Source organism: Octodon degus, unplaced genomic scaffold, assembly GCF_000260255.1.
Source record: "Octodon degus isolate 3935 unplaced genomic scaffold, OctDeg1.0 scaffold00109, whole genome shotgun sequence".
NCBI lineage: Eukaryota > Metazoa > Chordata > Mammalia > Rodentia > Octodontidae > Octodon > Octodon degus.
The window spans coordinates 425,781-449,783 of NW_004524685.1; the positions used below are offsets into that span (position 1 = coordinate 425,781).

The window sequence follows — 24,003 nt, forward strand, 5'->3', positions numbered from 1 at the left end:
GGGGAGGGTGCAACCCCTAGGGCATAGCACGTGATTCCCAGGGAATGGGCAAGATGAGAAGGGCCATAAACTTGACTCAGCAGAGGAATAGAATGGATACCCGTTAATGGCCTCCAACAGGCAGCAGGATCACCACAAGTTCGAGACCAGCCTAGGCTACATAGAGTGTTCAAGGCCAACCTGAACAACATAGGGAAACCCCATCTCAAAAGAAAACACCCTACTGAGGCGTTATCACACCCAAGGAAGAGAAAATGGGTACTTGGTAGGCAAAATAAAATAATAGCCATTACAATGTTTTATGACCCTTGGGAGTGCAAATCTATCTGACAAGCTCACGTTCCTTACTGTTCCCTTGACAGTTGGGAAAGTGCGAAGATGCCCCGTATGAGAGCAGTGATGCAAATGAGGCTGGGGAATGCGCAGAGCTGCGCTATTTGGGCAGAGGAAAAATCCATACAGAACTGAGAGGCAGTGAAGACTGAAAAAGTGGAATAGTTGAGGCAAGGCATTGGGGTGGAAGGCAAGCAGGGGCAGCAGAAACAGAAGAGGCTGCTCTGGATGCAGATTTTAAAGAACATAAATCTCAAACTGCATTGACCTTAACTGTGTGAATGTCAAGTAAAACCTCCTCAGCCTAATTATCTCCCACGACAGCGTGCTGGCATTTTTGCGCCTGAGTCTCCACTTTGTGGTTGTGGTCCATAGTGTATAAATCATTACGCTCTCAGTATTGTTTCAGAGATAGCAAACAGCATTTATTAATATATCTTTTTTTCGCTGTCTTGCCCAGATTCTTGCGTTTATAATTGTTAGTCTCTGGAGTAGCTTTGTGTTCAGGTGGGACTTCCTGGCAATCCTCTGCTAGAAGACACTTTAGCCCCTGGAGAAGAAATATGTGATTTATTTCACTGGAGTTTCAAAGATGAAAAATAGGAAACTGAAAAGCCATTTTTTGTCTCATTATTGGGAATAGAATGAGAACAATGGTGATTTAATAACCATTATCATTATCTTCCTTCCAAATTAAATTAAAATTGCTTTAATATTCTATTATAAAATTCTTTGCAAAAATAATGTCAATCATTTTGTTATTTCCACCAGCTTGTTAATAATGAACTCAAAACTAATTCAGTGCTTTTGAGAGATAGGACGTAATTAATTTTGGAATCTAGAGAACTAAAATGTATGCTACATAATCATCATCGCCTCTAGTATTTTTCTACCACAACTTTAGCTTCCTTGGCATGAGTGGACCTGCTCTAAATTACTAACATGCTTTTCAGAGACAGTGCTCTGGTCATGTTATTAGAAAGTCTAGTTTTGTACGACAGCAGATGACAGTCGTTCTGTGTATGGGTTCTGCAGTCCAGCAGTGGACTCGATTCCAGGTACACCTGTTGGGTTTGAAGGTTGCTACTTTTATGAACTTGGGCTGATGTGAAAAGTCGTGTGGTCTGATTCCTCCCTGTGCCTCCCTTTTGTTCATGTGGCAGTGGCTTGTAACAGGGCTAATGTGTACATTAGGTAAGTAAGCTATGCGGAGCACGCGGCAAAGCGCCTGGTGTGTAATCACTCCTCAGTCATCTTGACCGCTATTACTTGGAACTGTTTAGTGAGTAGTTTTTAAATCACTTGCTGCCAGACATGGTGGTGCACACCTGTGATGCCAACACTCAGAGGCTGAGGCAGGAGGATCGCTGACAGGCCAAGGCCAGCCTGGACTACATGGTTCAAGGCCAACCTGAATTTGACGGCAAGACCCTGTCACAGATAGATAAATAAGTAAATAACAAAAGAAAAATAGACCATTTGTTGAGTGCTTTCTGTATACCATGCAAGAAACTTTCTTGTGGAACTCAGCATATTTTACTTGCTTGAGAGCACAGCTCAAGATATTTTTTAAACTGAGTCTTTAAAAATATTCCTATTCTCCTGTGTACACAGCTAGCATTTGAAATGATTACTTCTTTAAGCTGGGTGACAACATACACAGAAATCACTTCTTAGAAGAGCTGCTTAGAGCTGAGCTCTTCCTCAGATTTTTGTTTTGGCCACTAGGACTCAGCTCGGTGGTCTTCCTAGCTATGTGGTGAAGACAGGACAGGGAAGATGACTCAGGATTTACTGCCCTTTCAAATTTTAATTAAAGCATTTTTAAAAATATTTCAATATTTACATTTTTTTCAGAAAATGTCTTCAAAATTTAAAAATACGAAACGCATCGAGGGACTTGATAGCAATGTATGGTGAGTATCTTAACACATTAATACTTGGGGGGAAAATTTCCTCCATATTTCTCTTTCCTTAGTTGAGAAATTTTAGCCTCATCTAGAGTCCAAAAATAAAGATTTATCTCATTTATCCCTTAAATAAGGGAAAGGGTCTATACACTGGTTTATGCAGTTCCCCAGCATGCGATGCTCTGTGCTGCAATTGGACACGGAGCAAAGGAAAGATGCGCTTGGTTTGGAGCTCACCTGCTAATAACCAAGGAGCATCTCATTAGCTCTGCTGCTACACAGCTGACGACCAAATGGAGCAACAGATGGGAGATGGTTGGGGGGGGGAGTGTGGTTGCATTGTGGGTGTCATGTAACGAGATGTGTGAGTAGCCTTCATTCAGCCATGGTTTTACTAGGTAAATTCATTTCAAGGATGATAATTTTCTTTTTTTACAGGCTTTTTCTTTTTTTATATATTTAGGGAAGGGTCTACAGGGTTTTCAGGGTCTCACTACTAGATCAGACTCATAGTGATCCACCTGTTTACAGCCTCCCAAGAGCGGGGATTACAGGTGCATGCCACCACGCCCAGTCTAGGGATGATAATTTTCTTTTTCCTCAGTAATGGAAATTGAACCCAGGGCCTTTGCACTAAGCCTCATCCAGCCCTTTTTTATTTTGAGACAGGGTGTCGCCCAGTTGTCCATGTTGGGCTTGAACTCACAATGTCCCTGCCTCAGCACCTCCCACAGTGCTGGAAGTACAAGTGAGCCTTTTATAACTTTTTATTGGGAACTCTTAATCTGTAAGGCCAACATAAGTTTCTGTTTTCAACTTTGTAGTAAGACCATGTGATATAAAAAGTAAACTTTGTAAGTATAATACTTATCAATACTAATTTTCTTTTTGTTTTTTAATATTTGTTTGTTTTCCCTAATTTTAGGACTGAATTTACCAAGTTGGCTGCAGATCCCTCTGTGGTAAATCTTGGCCAGGGCCTTCCAGATATCTCTCCTCCAACATACGTAAAAGAAGCGTTATCAAAGATTGCATTTGTTGATAACCTGAATCAGTACACGCGGGGCTTTGTAAGTATATCGGGAGCATAAGGGGCACGAGCTTAAAAAGCTTATGCTGTGTCATGTATCTCCATAGCACTCAGGCAGCCCCAGCTCTGGCCCCCTGATGCCCTTGTCCCTCTTGTCTTCTGTCTCTCACCTCAGCTCGCTTCTCCATCCAGCTGTGATGAAATGCCTCTCTTTTAAACTGCGGAGTTGTGTCTGTTACGCCCAAAAGCCACACAGTTGTCACATAGCTCAGTGCTTGTCTTTCCCTTTGTGATAGCTTGGGAAATGGAAAGAAGGAAAGAGGGAGGCCTTTTTTTGGGTCATGGCACTGGAAATGAGAGAACCCAAAAAGCAGTGAGACTGAGCATAGCCCAGGGTCTAACGGGGTGAGAATCCCTGCTTCCTGTGGAATCTCACTCCTTGATCCACCTGCAGACCCCACCTGACGACTGGGAGGGCGGCTCATGGTACGTACCACACACGTCTAGAACATATGAGGTCCTGCGTTCAGTCCACAGCACCGCCTACAATCAAAGTCCGTGTCCAGACCCCATCTCACACCCACTCCCACACTGCCCTCCCAGCCACGTGTGCGTCCACGATAAAAACCCAGCAGTGAGCTAACAGTAACGAAAATAGAACCAGAATCTGGTTCATTGAAGTCAATCAATCAGTAAGACTTTAGCTAGATTTAGCAATAAAAAATGGAAGAAAGTACAGCATGAGAAATGGAAAAAGAAATTCATTATAGATCATACTGTCACTTAAATAGCCTTAACACTGTCATGAATAATTTTCTGTTAAGCATTTAAATAATAATACCAATTTATACACATTCATTCAGAAAATACAGCAGGATGAAAATATTGCCCTTTTTTTCTGAGAGAGTCTCACTGTGCAGTTCAGGCTGGCCTTGAGCTCACTTTGGAGCCCAGGCTGGTCTTGAATTCACAGCAATCCTGCCTCTCTGCCTCCTGAGTGCTGGGACTACAGGTGTGCACCACTATGCCAGTGCATTTACGGGGCCAGTATGACTCTGTTACGAAACAAGACCAAGAACAAGATGATCCAGTCCAATATTCCTCATGAATGTAAGAAAAATTTAAATTTTCATTAAATCAACTTCAGGCATGTGTCTGTACATGCATGTATATATGTATGTATGTTTGTGAATAGGAGGTAAAAAGCATGCTGACCAAGTGTGCTTTGTCACAGGAAGGCAGGCTTAATGTTCAAAAGTTAGTGATTGCAATTCAGTATATTAATGCAATAAAAAGAAAAATTACACAATCACCTTAGCATATGCAGAAAATACACTCTGTAGCTCTGGCTGACTTTGTTGTTTTTTTTTGTTTTGTTTTTTTTTGGTGGAACCGGGGATTGAACTCAGGCCCTTGCGCTTGCCAGGCAAACGCTTATTTTACTGAGCTATTTCCCCGGCCCCTCTGGCTGACTTTGAATTCATGAGGTAGCCCAGGCTGGGCCTCAGCTTCCGAGCGCTGGCATCACAGGTGTGAGCCACCGTGCCCGGTTCCCTCTCTTTTTTATTAGGACGTGTGTGCAGTACATAATGACCACATTCCCCACGAGAAGTTGGTGTGTAACGCATCTTAATTCCTGTTTCATCCCTCCCCTCCCTTCCACCCCTCTCCTCTCCCTCATGTCTCTTTATAATACAACCCTTCAGCTACTCAGGAATACTAGAGAATGGAACTTTGTCAATCAGTTAAAACAAATCTATGAGAAAACTACAGATAATATGGACAGAGTACATAATACAAAAAATTGGGTGTCTGTCATCTTAGTCTTCTAACTGTGTACCGTTTCTAATGTCATATCAATTATTCTCTATATATGCTTTAAGAAAAAAAGGTTAAAAAGAGTCTAGAATAAAATCTTAAGGCTTCTTCAAAGTAAACTAATATGCAATCGTATGTCCAATCATATACAACTATAGCTGGTATTCTGAGCAACAGATTTGATGATAAAAATCATGTATCAACCATTGTTAATCAGCTATTGTTTTGAAAATCTGTAACGTGTTATATGTTACCTTGTTTTTGTCTTTGTTTCCGATTTTTTGTTCCTGCTTCTGTTTTTACTTTTAAAAATAAAGTAAAATTAGATTTTAAAAAAATTCAAATTTATTAAAATATGGTATCTAATAATCTTTAAAAAATTGGGAGCAAGAGAAAGATGTCCACTCTCAGTATTGTTTTTCAGAATTGTCTAAAAGTCCTCAACAAAGATGTGATTAGAAAGAGAAAAACTGAAACTGATATTCTGAAAATATCATATACATAAAATACCCTAAAGAAGTCTGGGCATGGTGGCACACACCTGTCCTTTCAACATTTGGGAGGCTGAGGCAGGAGGCTTGCCATACATTTGAGGCCAGACTGGTTACATAGTGAGTTCAAGGCCAGCCTTGATTAAATAGTGAGACCCTCAAAAAAAAAAAAACCCTAGAGGTTCGTTTCTATGTAAATCAAGTATTTTATAAGGATGTATTATTATATCTTTAGTTTTGAAGTAAGTTTTCATGATTAACAACTTTTCATAACTTCACATAGGGAGTCAGGAAAAGCTTTTCGATTGATCACCATTTACAAATACAGATTTCCTGTTGGGTCTGTAATCTTAGCACCTGAGAAGATAAAGCAAGAAGGTCAAGAACAAAAGACTAGCCTAGATAATATAAAGAGGACTTATTTAAAATAAAATTTTTTCATTGAATAATTAAAAATATCAAATACAAGTTTTTAAAATTCTTAAATTTTAGGGCCATATTCCCTCAAAAAAAAAAAAAAAAAAAATGGTTCCATCATCGACTTCAATTGGTTTCTTATTTTTTAATCCAACAGGGACATCCGTCACTTGTGAAAGCCCTGTCCTGCCTTTATGAAAAATTTTTTCCCAATCAAATCGACCCAAATAAAGAAATCCTTGTGACAGTAGGAGCATATGGATCTCTCTTTAATGCCATTCAAGGGCTAGTTGATGAAGGAGATGAGGTAAGTACGTTAACATTATCATGATGTCTGTGCTGATCGCTGTCCTTCATCCCGTCTTTGTATCTTCTACTTGTTTTGCATAATTTTTATTTCCAAGTGTCATAGAATCCTGAGGCATGTACTATGAGGTTAGCAAATCTTAAATGTACAGCTGGATAAAACGCCGTGTACCTATAACCCAGATAAAGATGCTGTGCTTTGCCAGTATCCGGGAGGCTGCGCTGCCTTCCCCGCTTACTCTGTTCTCCAGCGCAGGCTGTCTGCCGTCACCGCAGGTTGGTTCTCACCGCCCTTTTATTTGATGCAAATCCAAACCTACCGCGCACGCTCTTGGGCCCGGCTTCTGTCATTTCTCCTTATACAGCCTATTAGCGGCACCCATTCCACTGCATTAATTCGTTTTTATTTTTATAGCCTACTGAGATAAGAGTAGGTGGAAGTAGGCTAGCAAGGCTGAGGGAACAGAACCCTTTGTCTTCGTTGCTACAATAACCTTTAGCCTGAGCTCGCGCACTGCGTCTTTTCATGCCAGTGTCCCATGAGCGTGCGGATGTACCCGGAAGGCCGGGCCATTTCTGTCACGCAGCACGGTGATGCAGGCCCAGCGCCGGCACTCACCTCACTCATTCACCCTAGTAGTGCCCTAGCACTTTTTTTTTTTTTTTTTTTTTTGTATTTAGGATCTACAGGGTCTCACTACATAGATTGGACTCGTACTGATTCTCCTGTTTTTAGCCTCCCAAACACTGGGATTACAGACATAATCCACCACGCCCAGTCTCAGTCGCAGGCTCAGCATGCCCCATGGGTGGGTCAGCATGGCACGTCGGGGATCGAACCCCGGCCACTGCACTCTAAGAAGGTGCTTTAGTCCACTGAGCTAGCTGGCCTGCCAAGCACTTCAATATTTTGAAGCTGCATGCGTGCCATTTTCTTTTAGGCAGTCCCATTTCATTTTCTTCGTAGCACATTACTGTCTGACGTTATCTAACTTACTGACTTCTTTTCTCATTCACCATTAATCTCTGAGATACAGATTCTGGGAGAATTTTGGCTTTTTTGGTTTGGGGAAGTGGTTGTCATTTTGGGGATACTGGAAATTGAACCCAGGGTCTTCACACTGAGCTGTACCCCTAGCTCTTTTTTTTTTTTTTTTAGATAGGATCTTGCTAAGCTGTTGAGTGCCCAGGCTGAGCTTGAATTTGCTATCATCCTGCCTTCGAGTGCAGGGATTCACCAAACTCAGCTGAGAGCTAGCACCTCAGACAATAAGTGCAAAAAAAAAAAAAAACTCATCAAAAAAAAAAGGGGAATAATTCCCACCACGAAGTAAAGGATGCAAGGTGAAGGGCAGCAGCTGGATGTTCCCCTGCACTGCCCCGTCTCCCGGCGTTATTTTCCTGTCCAGTGCCCTCACGTGATTCTGAGCTGAGTGTCTCCTCCTCCAAGTAGCACAGGCAGGTCCTCTGAGTCCTGAAAGCCCCTCAGATGAAGACCTTCCCTTCTGCTGGAGGTGAGGACCCATTCCCAGTTCACTGCTTTGTCCCCCACAGTTCCCGGCTAGAAACTTGCTGATTGTGCTTGTTCTACCGCACTCTGAGTTGCATGTTAGTACAAAGGGCTTTAGGATGAATCCCTCCCATGAGAGAGAGACAGGTATTTTATATCACGAGAAACACAAACAGTAGCAAGTATCATTTGAAGCAGCAATTATTTTTTGTTTTGGTTTGGTTTTTTGAGGTACTGGGAATTGAACTTGGGACGTTGTAAGCTTGCCAGGCAGGTGCTTAAGCCACTGAGCTATCTCCCCAGCCCCTAAAGCATTAATGTTTACTTGTAATTAGATCCAACAACCAGGCATGGTGGTGCATACCTATAATCCTAGCACTTGGGAGCCTGATGCAGGAGGATTGTCCTGAGTCCAGGGTCAGCTTGGGCTACACACTGAGTTCAAGTCTGCCTGAATTTCATAGCAAGACCCCAACTTTATATTCTATAATTTAGATAAGCAATCATATGACCTTATTTAACAAATTATTTTAGAAATAGAGAACTGCGTGTTCACAGAAAATCAGCACCGTTATCTATACAAGTGAACTGTAGAAAAGTATTCTAAAATTCAGTAGACAGGGCCGGCCAGATAGCTCAGTGGATTGAAGCACCTGCTAGCAGGCTCAGGGGACGGGGATTCGATCTCTGGGCCTGCTGTGCCAGCCCCACCCCCAGGGCACGCTAAGACAGCAATTGAGATTGGGCATGGTGGCGTGTGTCTGTAATCCCAGCTCCTGGGAGGCTATAAACAGGTGGATCATAGTGAACTCATAGTGATGAGGTCAATCTAGTAGTGAGACCCTGAACACCCTGTAGACCCTTCCCTAAAATACAAAAAAAGGAAAACAATCAGTAGAGTCTCATGTGACCCTTAAAGCAATAAGTATGAAAAGTGTAATATGAAAATTTTATGGAATATTGGTAGGTTTTTAAAAGGTAGAAAGAAAACTTGAGTGTATGAGATGGCTATAAATTATGTGTTCAAACTCACCCTGTAGAAAAACCAAGTCAGGGACACCATATGAGGCTGGCAGTATAGGAGGGGGCGAGTGGCTGGGCCGGTTGCCCTGGCCCTCACCTCAGTTGCTGGGTGGAGTGTGCTAGGGCCAGGAACAGGTCTTATATCTAGAAAACCAAGGGAAGTGACAGACTCTAGGCACAGGGCACCTGGAGGGCAATCGTGGGGTCTCCCTGCTTGTCTTCCTGCATCCACTCTCTGTGACAGGATGTTCTGAGGAGAAACACTTCTTCACTCACAGGATAATGCTTGTAATTAGCGCTCATGCCAGCATTCTTTTTCCACACAGTCCTCATCCTATCACTGTCTAAAATACCATTTGTTGTACATCTACCTTCTAACTTGAAATAAAAATAAATTATGATTTTGGTTAAATAGCCCTTTGAAAATACGATAGGTATGGCCCCTCTCCTCAAATAAACATACCTATGCATATATAAAATTTTACCTTTTCAAGTGGATCCACCGTAGGCCCATCCACAGATCTACAAAGGCCCAAAAACTCCCAAGTTGGACTCTTTAGACAAGTCTGACCCAAGGTCTCTTCCACTCAGACTCTAGTTCCATGAAGACAAGAACCACTTCTCCCTGCAGCATTTCGACGTAGAGCCGTCCTTGCACATGAATTAATGATTTGGTGTGCTGTGTTCTTAATTGCTCTTCTCTCAGGTCATTATAATAGTGCCTTTCTATGACTGCTACGAGCCCATGGTGAGGATGGCTGGAGCAACACCTGTTTTTATTCCCCTAAGATCGGTAAGTATGTCAGTCAGTGCATACACTATAAGAATTTATGAAAATACTAATTACTTTGTCACCATTAAAGATTATAAATCTTTTCAAAATAATAAATACACTCAGGCCAACAATCTTCTATTTACCTTGTGTAGTACCATGTTAACTCAACTTAGAGCTGGCTTCTAGGAAGAAATATAAGCATCTTAACAGCTGTCCATGTGGACAGAGTTCATTTTTTGATTTACACATGTGAGCCTAACACTCAGGTCATCCCGGAACTCAGGGTCTGGTTCTTTCTGTGTGACCCCTGCCATTCTGTTGTTTTGTTTCCCCCTCCCTTATTAATTCATTTATTTGTAAGCTAACAAACATGAATCAATTTATTTATATCTTGTCTTCATTCTTCATGCTTAGAAAGCTGTTGGTGGAAAAAAATGGTCTAGTTCTGACTGGACATTAGATCCACAAGAACTTGAAAGCAAATTTAATTCTAAAACCAAAGCCATCATAGTAAATACTCCAAACAACCCCCTTGGCAAGGTGAGTGTCTCTCTTTCTGCAGGCTTTGACCTAGCGTTAGCTCCTAGGCTGGGTAATAACTGGTGCTCTTTCTCCTTCAATCTGTGCAGGTGTATACGAAAGAAGAGCTCCAACTCATTGCTCAGCTTTGCATCAAATACGACACACTCTGTATCAGCGACGAGGTTTATGAGTGGCTTGTATACACCGGAAATAAGCACTTAAAAATAGGTACAGTTGTTACATAAACTCATGAGTCTAAGTGTACTTGGGCCATGTGGAATAACTGGAAAGGAGCCCAGGCCAGCTTTTGAATAGCCTTTATCATCCAAAGGTGTGTGCGTGCCAGAATAACACTGGAATGAATGATGCTTACATTGCGGTAAATGAACGGCTTGAATGACAACCAGTGTGAACTCAGGGACAGAAAGTGCAGCTCACACTCTGAAACTGTGAAGTCGGGGCGCTGTACATTTGCCTGTCTCTGTGGCCTCTCAGTAAGAATCCTGCTACTCCAGGGTACGTAGAGACAGGGTGTGTCATTGTTAATGCACGGATTCTGGGTTTTCTGTGCAGAGCAGATTGCTAAAACGCAAGGCGGTGGGAAGAAGGATAGGGACAATAAGCTGTTTCTAGTCAGGCTTTGTCTGGAATTTTACATTCCTAGGAACAATGCCAGCTTACTCTTGGGTGGCCTGAACGTGTATCAACTAGGAGAATTATAAGCTGGAACCTTTGAGTTTTGCACCTGTTGTTCCTTTATCTAGAAATGCTTTTGCCCCAAGTACTCACCTGGCCTGGTCCTTCACCTCCTTTAGGTCCTGTTTCTATGTCACTTTTCGTGACTGCCACATTTCAAATACTTACACCGCTTCCTCGAGCATTTGGCTTTGTTTTCTGTTTTATCGTGCCTTTCCCTATATAGTCACTATCAGAATCTGTGCATTTCACTTTAAACTGCAAAATGTAGAGATTATTTTTTGCTTATTATTTGTTATTATTTTAGAGTCACCTCCTCTGACTCTCTATTTTCCAAATAGGGTCAGAAAACTGGTTGTTGAGTAAATGAATCCAAAATATGAAACAGACAGAAAAGAAAGGTAAAGGATTATGGCAGAAGTAGATAAAAAAAATTAGCATGTATGTATAAATATGTATAGTTGCTGCATGAGCCATAATTGTCCTTGTAGTACATTACAGATGCCTGCAGCAATAAGAGAAGAAAGCCACTGGTTGAGGGGATCAGAAAGAAAGTGGGCAAAAGGTATAATATTAGGCAGACAGCAGACTACGTGCCCATCAGAACAGCTAGTGCGTACTTCAGCCTGGATACGCACACCACCAGGAGATCCCTGAGAAAGACTCGCTGTTTGATTTATGGGTGTGTTGGAGTACCTGGTACCAGTGAGGATGAGAAAGGAGGGTGGTCCTGAAGCCCTCTGAGTATGAGAACAAGGGATATAAACTGTTGCCCTGGTTAGTGGCTCGGAAACTGCCCAAGCAGAGCACCTTCAAACCACAATAGTCTTCATCATGAAGTAGGGACATAATGAAACTAGAAGACTTCTATCCCAAAATTAGAAGCAGCATTTCCTGAGACATCTGACAGTTCAAAATCAGTGTAAAAAATCACAATTCTATTCCTACTTGTCTGTAACAAAACATGATCCAAAGAAACGCATTTGAATTTTAAAAAGCATTTGAATTTCTCTGATTTCTATTAATATTCATTTAGTCATGACTCATTTGTTTCCCAATGTGAAGCATTCGCTGTCAGATAAGTGGCAGCCCTTGCCAGAGGCTTCAGAAAATGGTGTAGGAAAAAGCTTAAAATTGATTTTTTAAAACTCTGTATATGAATTGGATCACTGGAGTGCCAGTGATCACACTTCGGGAACTGCTGCGAACAAGAAGCAGGGCAGGAGAATTGTTTCCATGACTGATTGATATATATATATATATATATATATATAAGTGCCAGGTGCAGGTCCTTATCGCTAGCAAATCATGTGCCCTGGCAGAGGAACTGATACGTGGAATGCTTTAGAATTAGCACGGATACTAAAAATGGAATTAGGAGCTACAGGGCATCTAGCGCAGCATCTGAAGTTGCGAGGGAGCCAAGTCAGCCTAAGGTCTGTGGATCACGTGGCCATCTGTGGTGAAACCCTTCCTCAGGGTCAGTAGGGAAAGGAGGAGCAGAGCTGTGTGCAGTACAGCCATGGCCACTCCGACTTCTCATGCTGTAAATGCTTCTTAAGTTTGAGCATCATTGAGCCATAGAGGAGGCAGTACCGAGAGGCAAGCAGACTTATTAAGCCTAATGACCAGGATCAGTCATCAGCATGTCGGTGAAAGCTGAACCATAGTAAAGAATAAATTTTCTCTAGGAGAATATTGTGTGTATAATAATACAGATTATACCTGAGTCCACCATTGCCCATCTTATGGGTGCCCTGGGTCTCAGATCATGTGGACTCTTTCCCAATTGGAAAGTCAGTCCTGGAAATAGCTCTGTAGAATAAGCGCTTGCCTGGGAAGCACAAGGGCCTGAGTTCAATCCCCGGTTCTATAAAAAAAAAAGAAAAAAAGTCAGTCCAACATGAACAATGAACTTATCACAGTTAATTCCATTTAACAATATTCAGGATCATGTTAAGTGGTCTTGAAATTTATTTAGACTTATGAATTAGAAGTTCACCAGGGTAAAGTGTAACCATACTATCTGCTAAGATATTCAAGATACATATTATAAATTCAGACCTTTTTTTTACTATTTATTTTAAAAAGGCCCTTAAGTAACGTTAAAATATCTAGAAGCTCATGTCCCCTCTATCTCAGATTTGGGGACACAGAAGTTCATGGGGATACATATAGTTAAAGAAGAGAAAACTTGAATTCTCTAATTATTTAGAAAGGACAACTTCGCTGTACCAAGACATATATATTCTATTAGCTGTTGAAATTTGTACATGAAAGATGAAAAATAGCCCAGTCCACAAAGTATGCCATTACTTCTTGCATAATACTGTTAAGACAAGGGCTGGCCAGACAGCTCAGTGGACTAAAGCGCCTGCTTTAGCACAGCACAGCGGCCAGGTCCGATTCCCTACTTGCCGTGCCAGCCTGCCCCCGGGGTGCACTGAGGCAGTGACTGAGACTGGGCGGGGAGGTACGTGCCTGCAATCCCAGCACTTGGGATGCTGGAAACAGGAGACTCACTACCAATCTGATCTACGTGGTGAGACCCTTTACACCCTGTCCTAAATTCATTCAAAACAAAAGAATATATAGTGAGACATTCTAGCGATACATGATGACCTGAGCGTCATCTTCAGATCGCCACCGAGGTGTTTTCCCGGGTGCAGGCGCTTCATTGTGTCCCTAATCTTTATCTGCTTCTGCTGAGCTCTAAGTCATCTACGAGTGGCAAAGCTACTTTAGCTAAATTAAACAGCATTTGTCATTGATGGGAAGTACAAAGCGTAGTTGCCTTTTAGATAGAAACTCCACCTAATTTGAACTATATTTTTCTAAAGTCATCAGACTTCAAAAGTTTTGGGGGTTTTGGTTTGAAGCTTCTTTGTTTTGCTGCGTGACCTTCCTATTAGCACATTCTCATGCCACGTTCTGTGCATTCGTCTCTTGCCCGCGTGTCCCCATGAACTTCTGTGCCCCGAAACCTTCCGAGGTAGAGGGGACATGAGCTTCTAGATATTTTAACATAACTGAAGGGCGTTTTTGTATAAATAGTAAAATTTGCACTTTCTGGTTCAGACTCTTTTTTTTATTTTTTTTGTGGTAACCGGGGATTGAACTCAGGCCCTTGCGCTTGCCAGGGAAGCGCTTATTCCACTGAGGCATCTCCCCAGCCCTGGTTCAGACTCTTAATGGAAATATTTCTTGGTCAGTAAAATAACATGTAAGTCAACAAAAGAAAACTTATCCCCCTGCCCTAACTTGGAAGAATACGTTGATGTTTGCAAAATTAATTAAAAATTCCTTATAGGCTGTTCAGCTAATCACATTACTCCCTTGGAGAGTGGAGAAGTCCACTTTTATGTGACTAAAATGGTCATTAATAAGATGGCTACTCTTCTAAATGCTGTTACTAGATTTAATATTTTGTTAATGAAATCTATGTTTGTTTTTGAAACATATGTTTGATATTAAACTGAGTAGTTTTGGTTTATTTTATATATAATGCATAGTGAAAGCATGTAAGAATTTCTGTTAATTTCTCTATATAATTCTTTTTTTTTTTTTTTTGCGGAACCAGGGATTGAACTCAGGCCCTTGCGCTTGCCAGGGAAGCGCTCATTCCACTGAGCCATCTCCCCAGCCCCTCTATATAATTCTTATTTCAAAAATATTTTCTAGAAATTCTTCTTCATAGGCCTTCCTGATTTGAGATATGCTTGTACATTATTACATTAAAGGAAGTGACAGTCTGTATCATACGTAGCTTAGATTTTCCTCTGATAAAGTAAAATGTGTATGTCATTGTTCTGTTCCACAATACTTCAAAAAGAAAAAAAAAATCTCAAATGGTAGAATGGTTATATCAAATGGTAAAATATTCTTTTTTGAAATAGATCTTCTAAGTATTTGCCTTATTTATCTTTTTGAATTTTGTTATATTCTGAAAGGGACTTATATCTCCTCAGTGACGTCATTGAGATATAAGTCCCACATGCCGTTGTAAGCAGAACACACACACACACACACACACACACACACGCTTAAGTTAATAGGTGTGGCCCAGAGCTTCTGATTCAGAGGTGCAGGATGAGGCGAGTGTTTCTCATCTTGCTGACAAGTTAAAAACCATTGATCTAAGACAGAAGCCACCAGGAAGGCAGAATAAAGGGGCGGGTGCTTCACAGACACACAGGGCCATGCCGCAGGACCCTTATGTCTGCGGACAGTCACTGCAGCACAAAACGCTGGAAGCCACAGCAAGTGACTCCTGCCCCTGGAACTAGCCTGGAGTGCCGCCTGTTGATACCACTGCCACACCTGCCCTTGGAGACAGCTTTTTCATTTAGAATTATTAAATCTATTTAATTGTTAAATCTATAATGTTTACATATTATTTCAGCAAACCATTACAGTGTTCTAAAACTTTGCAGCATTTTCAGCTAAGTGTGAGCTTAAAGTTAAATTGTTTTTTAAAGCCCATTTAAGTTAGGTGCAGCGGCACACATGTGCAATCCCAGCATTCTGAAAGCTAAGACGGGAGGACTGCTATTTCAAGCCCAGTTTGGGCAACTTAGTGAAACCCAGTCTCAGAACTTAAAAAAAAAAAAAAAAAAAAAAAAAGGTAAAGGCTGGGTAGAGTGCTGAGTATGAACAAAGGCCTTGGGGAACTGCTGGAGTATTTATGCCAACTGTGCTGCAATTAATATATTTTCATTGAACTCATGCACCTTTGTTATATTTTTATAGTATGTTAAATATAGGTTGGTTGCAAAACAATTACTTAACTCTCCACCCTTTCAGCAACTTTCCCAGGTATGTGGGAGCGAACAATAACGATAGGAAGTGCTGGGAAGACGTTCAGTGTGACTGGCTGGAAGGTGAGGAGTGGAGCTCAGCGGGCCAGGGTGCAGCTGCAGGCAGGGTAGGGGAGGGCACGCGTGGGAGAGGCCCCGGGATCAATCTCCAGCATTCCCCTTGCCCAAAAAGAAGAAAAAAGTTGCTTAAAATAGGACGATTAGGGCCGGCCAGATAGTTTAGTGGACTAAAGTGCCTGCTTAGGCAGAGCGCAGGGGCCAGGGTTCGATCCCTGCCTTGCAGTGACAGCCCTGCCCCCAGTGTGCACTGAGACGGTGATTGAGACTGGACATGGTGGCATGTGCGCCTGTAATCCCAGCACTTGGGAGGCTGAAAGCAGGAGAGTCACTATAAGTCCGATCTACATAGTGAGACCCTATAGACCCTGTCCTAAATACATTCAAAAAAAGGAAGTTTTTTTGGTTTTGCAGAATGTTTTGTGTTTTAAATGCATATAGACTCAGCACTGGGGAGGCTGAGGCCAAAGGATTACGAGTCCAAGACCAGCCTGGACCACATAAGGATATTGTCTCAAAAGATGGATGGATGGATGGATGGATGGATAGACAAGCAGGCAGGCAGACACAGACAGACAGACACACAGACACACAGACAGACAGACAGACAGACAGACAGACAGACAGACGAACGCCTGTAATCCCATCACTCTGGACGCTGAGGCAAGAGGATCACTGTGAGTTTGAGGCCAGCCTGCACTACATGGTGAGACCCTGTCTCCAAAAAAAAAAGAAAAGAAAGAAAGAGAAATCTTAGAAAATGGAAAGAAAAAATAGAGACAGAGCTTAGTGATGAAGGCAGAGTTAGTGATTCCACTTTTCCACAAAAGAGAATCACATTGAAATACTTCCCTCACTGACACTGCGGTGGTTTCGTAGCATGAACATTTCTGAACGGCCTGCTCTTAGCAATTCTATTAACTACTCCTTCAGATCTGATATTGATATATTGTTAGATTATACTTTTTTTTCCATAATTTTATTGTGAAACAAATAGCAATGAGACAGTTTCAAACCAAATTGGTAGAACAGTTTCAATAATTAACACATTGCATATGTTCTTCCTAGTGGTTAATTGCTGTACAAGATGCAGACATGATATCCTATTTGCAGACACTATTACAACAAATCCCTCTATTCATTAAGAGAATGTAACTGTGTATCTATCCTAACCACTTTGAATACACAGATACAAAATGGACATTCATCTGTATCCCCTTTTTTTGTTAAGTTCCATCATTTAAATATTATAGGTGTGTAAACTCAGCAAAATATTCTAAAAGAGTCCGGTAGCCCATAATAGTATTGAGTCTTCCACTTGACTGGCAATGTCAGAAATTGTTGACCTGAGTCCCCTACAGCTCAACATAACATCATGGATTTACTTCTTATACTTCATTTTTATACTTTTCTTCTGGATGGTTAAGACCAAGGTAAAGCAGGACCTGTGCAACAAGAGTTGTAGCTTTTGGGTCTGATAAGGTCAGTGAAATGCCCTCAGGATTTATCCTGAGATCCTGTACCTGAGATTGTAGAACCTTTGTCAGTGTCAGCCATGTGGATGAGTCACGGCCATTGCCTGGCCAATGTGCTCTCTGAGTAGATTATACTTTGAAATGTGTTTTTATCTCTTCTTTTCCCAGCTTGGCTGGACCATTGGTCCTAATCATTTGATAAAACATTTACAGACCGTTCAACAAAACACTGTTTATACTTGTGCAACTCCTTTACAGGTAGGTGATCTAGTGACCTGGGATGGGAGCATGATTTGTTGGTTAAGAGGTCTCTTTTGTATCACGTATGGAAATTTGGGAACAGACGTATATTCACTGGTATCTGGAATTTTTATTTGTTTTGGTTGTACACATGCAGGAAGTTACTTATCCATGTAGCTACTTGTTGCAGACTCCTGAGCATGGCCTGTTGTCCATCTGTAGACATCTGATTAAATAAACCATGATCTATCCAAGTATGGAAATGCTACGTATTAGTTTGCTATAACAGAGTCCCACAAATCTAATGCCTTTAAAGCAACACAAACACCTTTTAGGGCTGCATGTCGGAAGCTCAGAATGGGTCTGGAAGGCTTTCCTGCACTATTATTCCCTGAGGCTCCTTATCTTGTCTCGCTGCTAAAGGTGGCCAGCATCACTTGGCTATTGGTCACATCATTCCAGTCTCTTCTTTCTAAACACAGCTCCTTTCGGTGACTCTTAAGTCAACTCTCTCCCTTTTTCCCTTCTGCAGACCTAGGTCTTTAACTCATATCTGCAGAGTTTCTTTTATCATGCAAGCTAACGTGTGTACAGATTTTGAGCTTTAAAATACGGACATCTTGGAAGGTCCTTATTCTGATTTTTTTTTTTTTTTTTTGAGACAGAATCTCACCATGTAGTTCAGGCTGGCTTTGCCTCACTACATAGCCCAGCTGACATCAAACTTGTAGAGATTCTCCTGCCTCAGCCTCCTACATGCTGGTATTACTGGCATATGCCACTCTTTTCTAAGGATGTTAATACTATTCCTGGGGAATTTATTCTCCTGACTAGTTGCCTCCCCAAGGCCGTGCCTCCTGCTACCATTACTGTGGAAACTAGGATTTCCGCATACAGCCTTGGGAGGGATAAGCCTCAGGTCCACTGCACTCAACAACACTGGCTTTTTCCTTGACCCAGTTGCTCGCCCCCCTCTGCTGACTTGCCCAAAGGGTGATAGAGTAGTCACCTACACACCCAAGGACTCATTTCTAATCCTGTTTCTCTCAACCCACCTTCCTGGGACATGCATGATCATAGCAAGGGCTTGCACCTCCAGGGAGGAAGGTAATAGAAATACTGACTACTTTGCAGCTTCCCTACTCCATTTCCATGCTTCGCTTTCCCAAGTCCTTCCACAGCTCACCTCAGCAAAGAGCAATTTAGTGTCTCTTTGTTCTGAGTAAGTCATCCGTATATAATCCCTCTTTTTTTTTTAAATTTTATTTATTTATGTGTGTGTGTGTGTGTGTGTGTGTGTGTGTGTGGCCAGCTCAGCCCACCAGGGGGCGGGGCTGAGCTGGCTTGTGGTGCTGGGGGATTGAACCACAGTCCCTTTGCTTTGCTAAGCTTGTTCTAAGTAGATGCTTTAGACCACTGAGCCATCTCACCAGCCCTATAATCCCTCTTTTGAATTTAGATTTTCATGATTCATTTCCAGCTCATCACCTTAGAGCTGATCGTTTACATAGAACTGGTTCTTCTGTTACTCTGTGGAGTTTACCATAGGTGCTTGAGTGACCTTTTGCCAAAAATCCCACTCAAATGATCTTTATTATACCAATAAACTAAGCAATGACTGATCTTACTGCTTTTCCTTCCCATGTGTTTCTCTAAACATACAGGAAGCCGTGGCTCAGGCTCTTTGGGTTGACATCAGGCGCATGGATGACCCACTGCTACTTTTATTATTTGCCTAAAGAACTGGAAGTAAAAAGATACCGATGGCATATTTACTTGAAAGTGCTGGCCTCAGACCCATCGTTCCTGATGGAGGATACTTCATCATTGCTGATGTCTCCCCACTGGGTTTGTAAAGGTTTTTATTTTTTCAAATACACACAAAGCCATACATAGCAGCATTTTTCTCTTTCAAAAAAGGGCAGATTTCAACAACAGCAGCATTTCGTACAATTATCATTTCTACCTGAAACGTGACTGTTGTTAAATTGTTGTGGAGTCGATGCTGTCTAGTCTATGCTTTTAAACGTTGAATTACAGTCACCCTGTTCTGGCATTTTAAGACACTGGTACATACGTAATATAATATATGTACCCTGTGTTCCTTTGGTAAAATTTAATTTCTTTTTGACTCAACAAAAAAATATACTATTTTGTGACAAAATTTCTAGAAATGTTTTTTTAATTTTTTTTAAAACCATCAGAAAGTGTGCCCTCTTTTTTTGTTTACCTATTTAGTGCCGGGTCTCACTACCCAGATCAGACTCTCAGTGATCCTCCTGTTTTCAGCCTCCCAAGCTCAGAAATCACAGCCTTGTGCTGGCACACCCAGTCTCATTCACTGTCTCAGCACACCCCAGGGGCAGGGCCAGCACAGCAGGCCCGGGATCGAACTCCCGGATCGAACTCGCAGCCCCTGAGTCCACCTAAGCAGGCGCTTTAATCTGCTGTGTCCCCTTTTGAGAATACAATGAAATGAAATAAACAAGAAAAGTAACATGTATTGAAATTCTGCTACATACCAAAGCACTCAAATGCCCTTTTGAAAAAAGCTATTCCATCTTTGCAGACAAGAAGACTTGGAAGATGCAAAAATAACTTACTGGAAGTCACACTGCTAGTTCCATCTCCAAAAACCCATGGTCTTAGCTTATATAAAGCTGATAGACATGACTCTCACGTGCCACCAATAATCTAGAAGTTAGAAATATGTTGTTTACTAATTATAATAGTATTTATGCTATTATAGTATTTATAAACGTATAAATAGGGCTGGAGAGATGGCTCAGTGGTCTAAAGCACCTACTTGAAACAAGCTTGGCAAAGCATAGGGACCTCGGTTCAATCCTCCAGCACCCCATGCCAGCCAGCCCCGCCCCCTGGTGGGCGGAGCTGGCCACACACACACACACACACACAATAAATAAATGTAATAAAAAAAATTAAAAAAACAGTATTTATAATATTTATAATCTTTAGAGCATATTTATTGACAGAAATAACAGGCATTCTAAATAGTTTTTAAATTTGATTTATTATAAATCAAATATATGTCACTTGAAAAGCTAGTGTATTTTACTTATACCAAACTTTAGGTAACTGAAAACAGTAAAAATAATCAACTTGTATAACAAAACAGTGGATATATTTTGATTTCTCTGATACACAACATTTGGCATTAACAGTTACTACTTCTTACGCTATTTTACGATCACCTTCACAAATTTCAGAAGAAGGTGTTATGACCAGCATGTATTTTGGTGCTGAGGTCTCCAACAAGGCTGTGGAGGGGTGGCCGTGGGTGTTCACAGTGCCCCGTCCCATGACACTTCCTTACCCAGGTGGCAGCCTGCTGGCCCTGCCCCGCGTCCCTCGCATGGCAGAGCCCCTGGCGGCGCTGTCTCTGCCCAGGAGGAAAGCTGGGCGCGGTCCTGCTGATCAGACGGACACAGCAGAGGCAGGACAGCATAGCACACACGATGAGAGCAGTGCTCCTGGAAGATTCCAGCGAGAAGACAGCATGCCTGACAGGGCTCACAGGACAGAAGGAGTCTCCTGGGCGACGGACGTTCAGCCAGGGACTGGGGACCGAGAAAGAAGGAGCAAGCTGCGAGCCAAAGCCTTCAAGGCATCACCCACACAGGGGTCCATGGACAGACCTGATGGCGGGGTTTACAGCAAGCAGGCATGCGCTCCATGCAGCTGGGCTTGCGGGAGAGGCGTTAGCGTGGCGCGCATCCGCAGCCCGAGGCGTGCGGGCCATTGGAGGAAGTCAGCATCTAGCTGAGCCCCAGAGAGGTGCTCGGCAGGAGATCATCACATAAGAAATACAGCTAGGGAGAATCAGGGAGGCAGAGAGCTAGAAACTGTGTCCAGGGTGTCGCATCTGGGGATAGGCACCCTGTTCTGCTGAGCTCACCTCGATCACAAACTCAGTACCAGTAATGAATTGAAGGTACAAGGTTTAGAAAGAAGGAGGCTGTTGGAAAGAAGGATAAAGAGGAGCTAGGTAGCTGCCCTGATAGGAATCGGATGAGGGGCTCTGGCAAGATCCAGGACCTGCAAGGACCCCTTGTTCCTAACCTCTCTTATCTGAGGTCACAGGGCTTTGCCCTACCCAGAACTTGCCATCCTGATTGGCTCCTGGGATGTCTTTGGATTTAGACTGGGCCTTCTTGGCTGTGTCATTTCTTCCAGAGGTCTATTTATATAACTTTTTCTGTCTGTTTATTTGTCCTTGTCAGGACCTTGTCCCTGGGGTGGGCAGCTGTCTGATAAGGAGCTAGCTTAGTGTTAGTAAGGGGTTCTGTGGTTGTCTGTTGTAGTACCGTGGCCCAGAGCGGGTCATACAGTGACCCTAGAGTGAATACACACGGAGATAAACTTTTAACTCCTATTCAGGGTTAGGGAGAAAAACAAAGGAGGCCCTTATACTATTTGTCTGCCTGCAGATCCCTTCCCCCAACAAGGGTGACGAAACAACATCCAGTTACAGGAGTTTGTTGTGAGGTTTGCTTCAGCTGAAGCAAGCTTCACTGTTGCATTTCTCCGTTTGTTGTGAGAGAACAGGCTGCACGTTCTTGCATCCTTACTCAAGAGAGTTGTGTTTGACAGAATCCTGAGTCCTACTTCTTTGTTTTGTGGCAGGGGCTCACTGTGTAGCCCAGGCTGGCCTTGTCCTTGGCCGTTTCTCCTGCCTCACCTCCCAAGTGCTGGAATTACAGGCATGCGCCACCATGCCCAGCTGTCTCCATATCTGATCTGAATGTGCAGCTCACTTTATGAGATGATAAGAAAAAGCCGTGTTATGGTTGAGATCTAGATTGTGCCCCTGAACTCCCATGCACTCAGCTCTTGGCAGGTGACTGAGTACTTATCGGTAGATTTGGCCACTTAATGAGTCTAGCAGCTGAATATACTGCTAGAAAGGGAGGCACCTGGTTAGTGGCTGGTCACTGGGGAGAGGAAAGGTGACCTGGATGAGCTGCTCCCTGGCCACCATGAGCAGAGCATCAGCCTTTGATCTACCATGTTCCTCTGCCACCCTGTTTCTGATGCATCCGTCATGGGCTGAAAGTGAACTGAATACAACGCTGTCTTGGGCCGGAGAGATAGCCCAGCAGTCCGCTGGCAGAGGGCAGCAGTTCATGGCAGTGGAAAATAACAGAAGCAACAAAAAAGGGAGGAGTGGCAGAAAGCAAGCCTCTTTCTCTCCCTTATATTGTATGCAGATGACCCGCCCCAGGGCGGGCGTAGCCCTCACACTCATAATCCCAGCATTGGATCACAAACCAAGCAGAAACTCTAGAAGCCCACCCCCATGACTGCATAAGGTTTTGAGGAGCCATCTAGACACAAACCATAAGGGCCCAGGGGTCTTCTCTGCAGTAACATATAAGTAGAAATAGCTATATATAAGTCAAAGGGCTGGAGAGATAACTCAGCGGCCTAAGTACCTGCCTGGCAAGCGCAAAGTCCAGAGTTGGATTCCCAGTACCACATGCTGTGATGGTCCCAGAACCCCGTGTAACAGCACACACCTATAATCCCAGTGCTGGGAAAGCTGAGACAGGAGGATCACTCCAAGTCTGAACTATGTAGTGGACCCTGTATCCAAACAAAAGTTTATAAAAGGATAAGCTTTGTGCCCCACTGGCTGATGGGAAAGAGCAAAGAATCAAGTACTCTACTGAAGTTAACCAACTGATCAGCCACAGGACTCGACTCTCAGCCCAGAGGTCTATGCCTGAACATCAGTGAATTTAACCTGCTAAGCACCTTCGTCACCTAGAGAGAGCTTCACCCTAGAACTAAAAGGAGGAACATTCTATTAGAAGGAAAGATGATAGATAAGGAGATTTTTAGTGTTGTCTGGTAAGAGTGCAATCAGGACTGTGGAGGAGATAGAATACAAAAGCCAAGTCAGATTTTCATAGACTGCTTAAATATGCTAATATTTGGTTTAATCTCTCACTTTTAATAAAGACTGCCTGTTTCATTCCCTTGAGGGTCTCCAGCTTAGTCGTTTCAAAAGAAATAAATTCCAACTTCCTTCTAACTACAAAGTCTAATTGTGTTCATTCCCTTTTTTCCCTCTCATAGCACTATGGCAATCAATTCCTATTTTTCTAAGTTTTCATAAAGATATAGTAATAAAAATGTTTAAATCAATAGTGCAGTGCAGTTAGTGACCGCTGTTCCTACTTCTATACCTGGGCTATCTTTACACCTTGAATTGACTACTAGTGTGAACTTATCCTGTGGCGTTCTGGCATAATTTACAGTTAGATTCTAATATTATTAAGCTGTCATTTTGTTAGGGCCAAACTTGAATTAAACACACATATATGCATATATTTTGAAATAGTAACTTAACTTCCTCATCTATAAAGAGAGAATTGTAGCTATCTCTCAGAATTGTTGAGACAACCAAAGGTTGCAAAGCATGCAACGTGCTTAACAAATAGGAAGTACTCCACCAGTGGTAGTATATTACTAATGTTTTTATATGGAAATTTTACCTTTAAAGCATAGGGGAGACTGGAGAGAAAATTATCAGATAAAAAAATAGAGTGAGGAAAAG

The 24,003-nt window shown here is 42.4% G+C and overlaps 1 protein-coding gene across 1 annotated transcript in view; it reads left to right on the plus strand.

The window, feature by feature from the left end:
- The window catches only part of Kyat3 (kynurenine aminotransferase 3), a 60,383-nt gene that overhangs the window by 25,924 nt on the left and 10,456 nt on the right, over positions 1 to 24,003 (plus strand). The window contains 11 exon segments of the mRNA XM_023724341.1: positions 2,191 to 2,249; positions 3,169 to 3,313; positions 6,157 to 6,306; positions 9,545 to 9,631; positions 10,028 to 10,153; positions 10,243 to 10,363; positions 15,635 to 15,711; positions 17,349 to 17,438; positions 19,085 to 19,134; positions 19,136 to 19,176; positions 19,179 to 19,268. Coding sequence (XP_023580109.1) covers positions 2,191 to 2,249; positions 3,169 to 3,313; positions 6,157 to 6,306; positions 9,545 to 9,631; positions 10,028 to 10,153; positions 10,243 to 10,363; positions 15,635 to 15,711; positions 17,349 to 17,438; positions 19,085 to 19,134; positions 19,136 to 19,176; positions 19,179 to 19,268 — 1,036 coding nt within the window.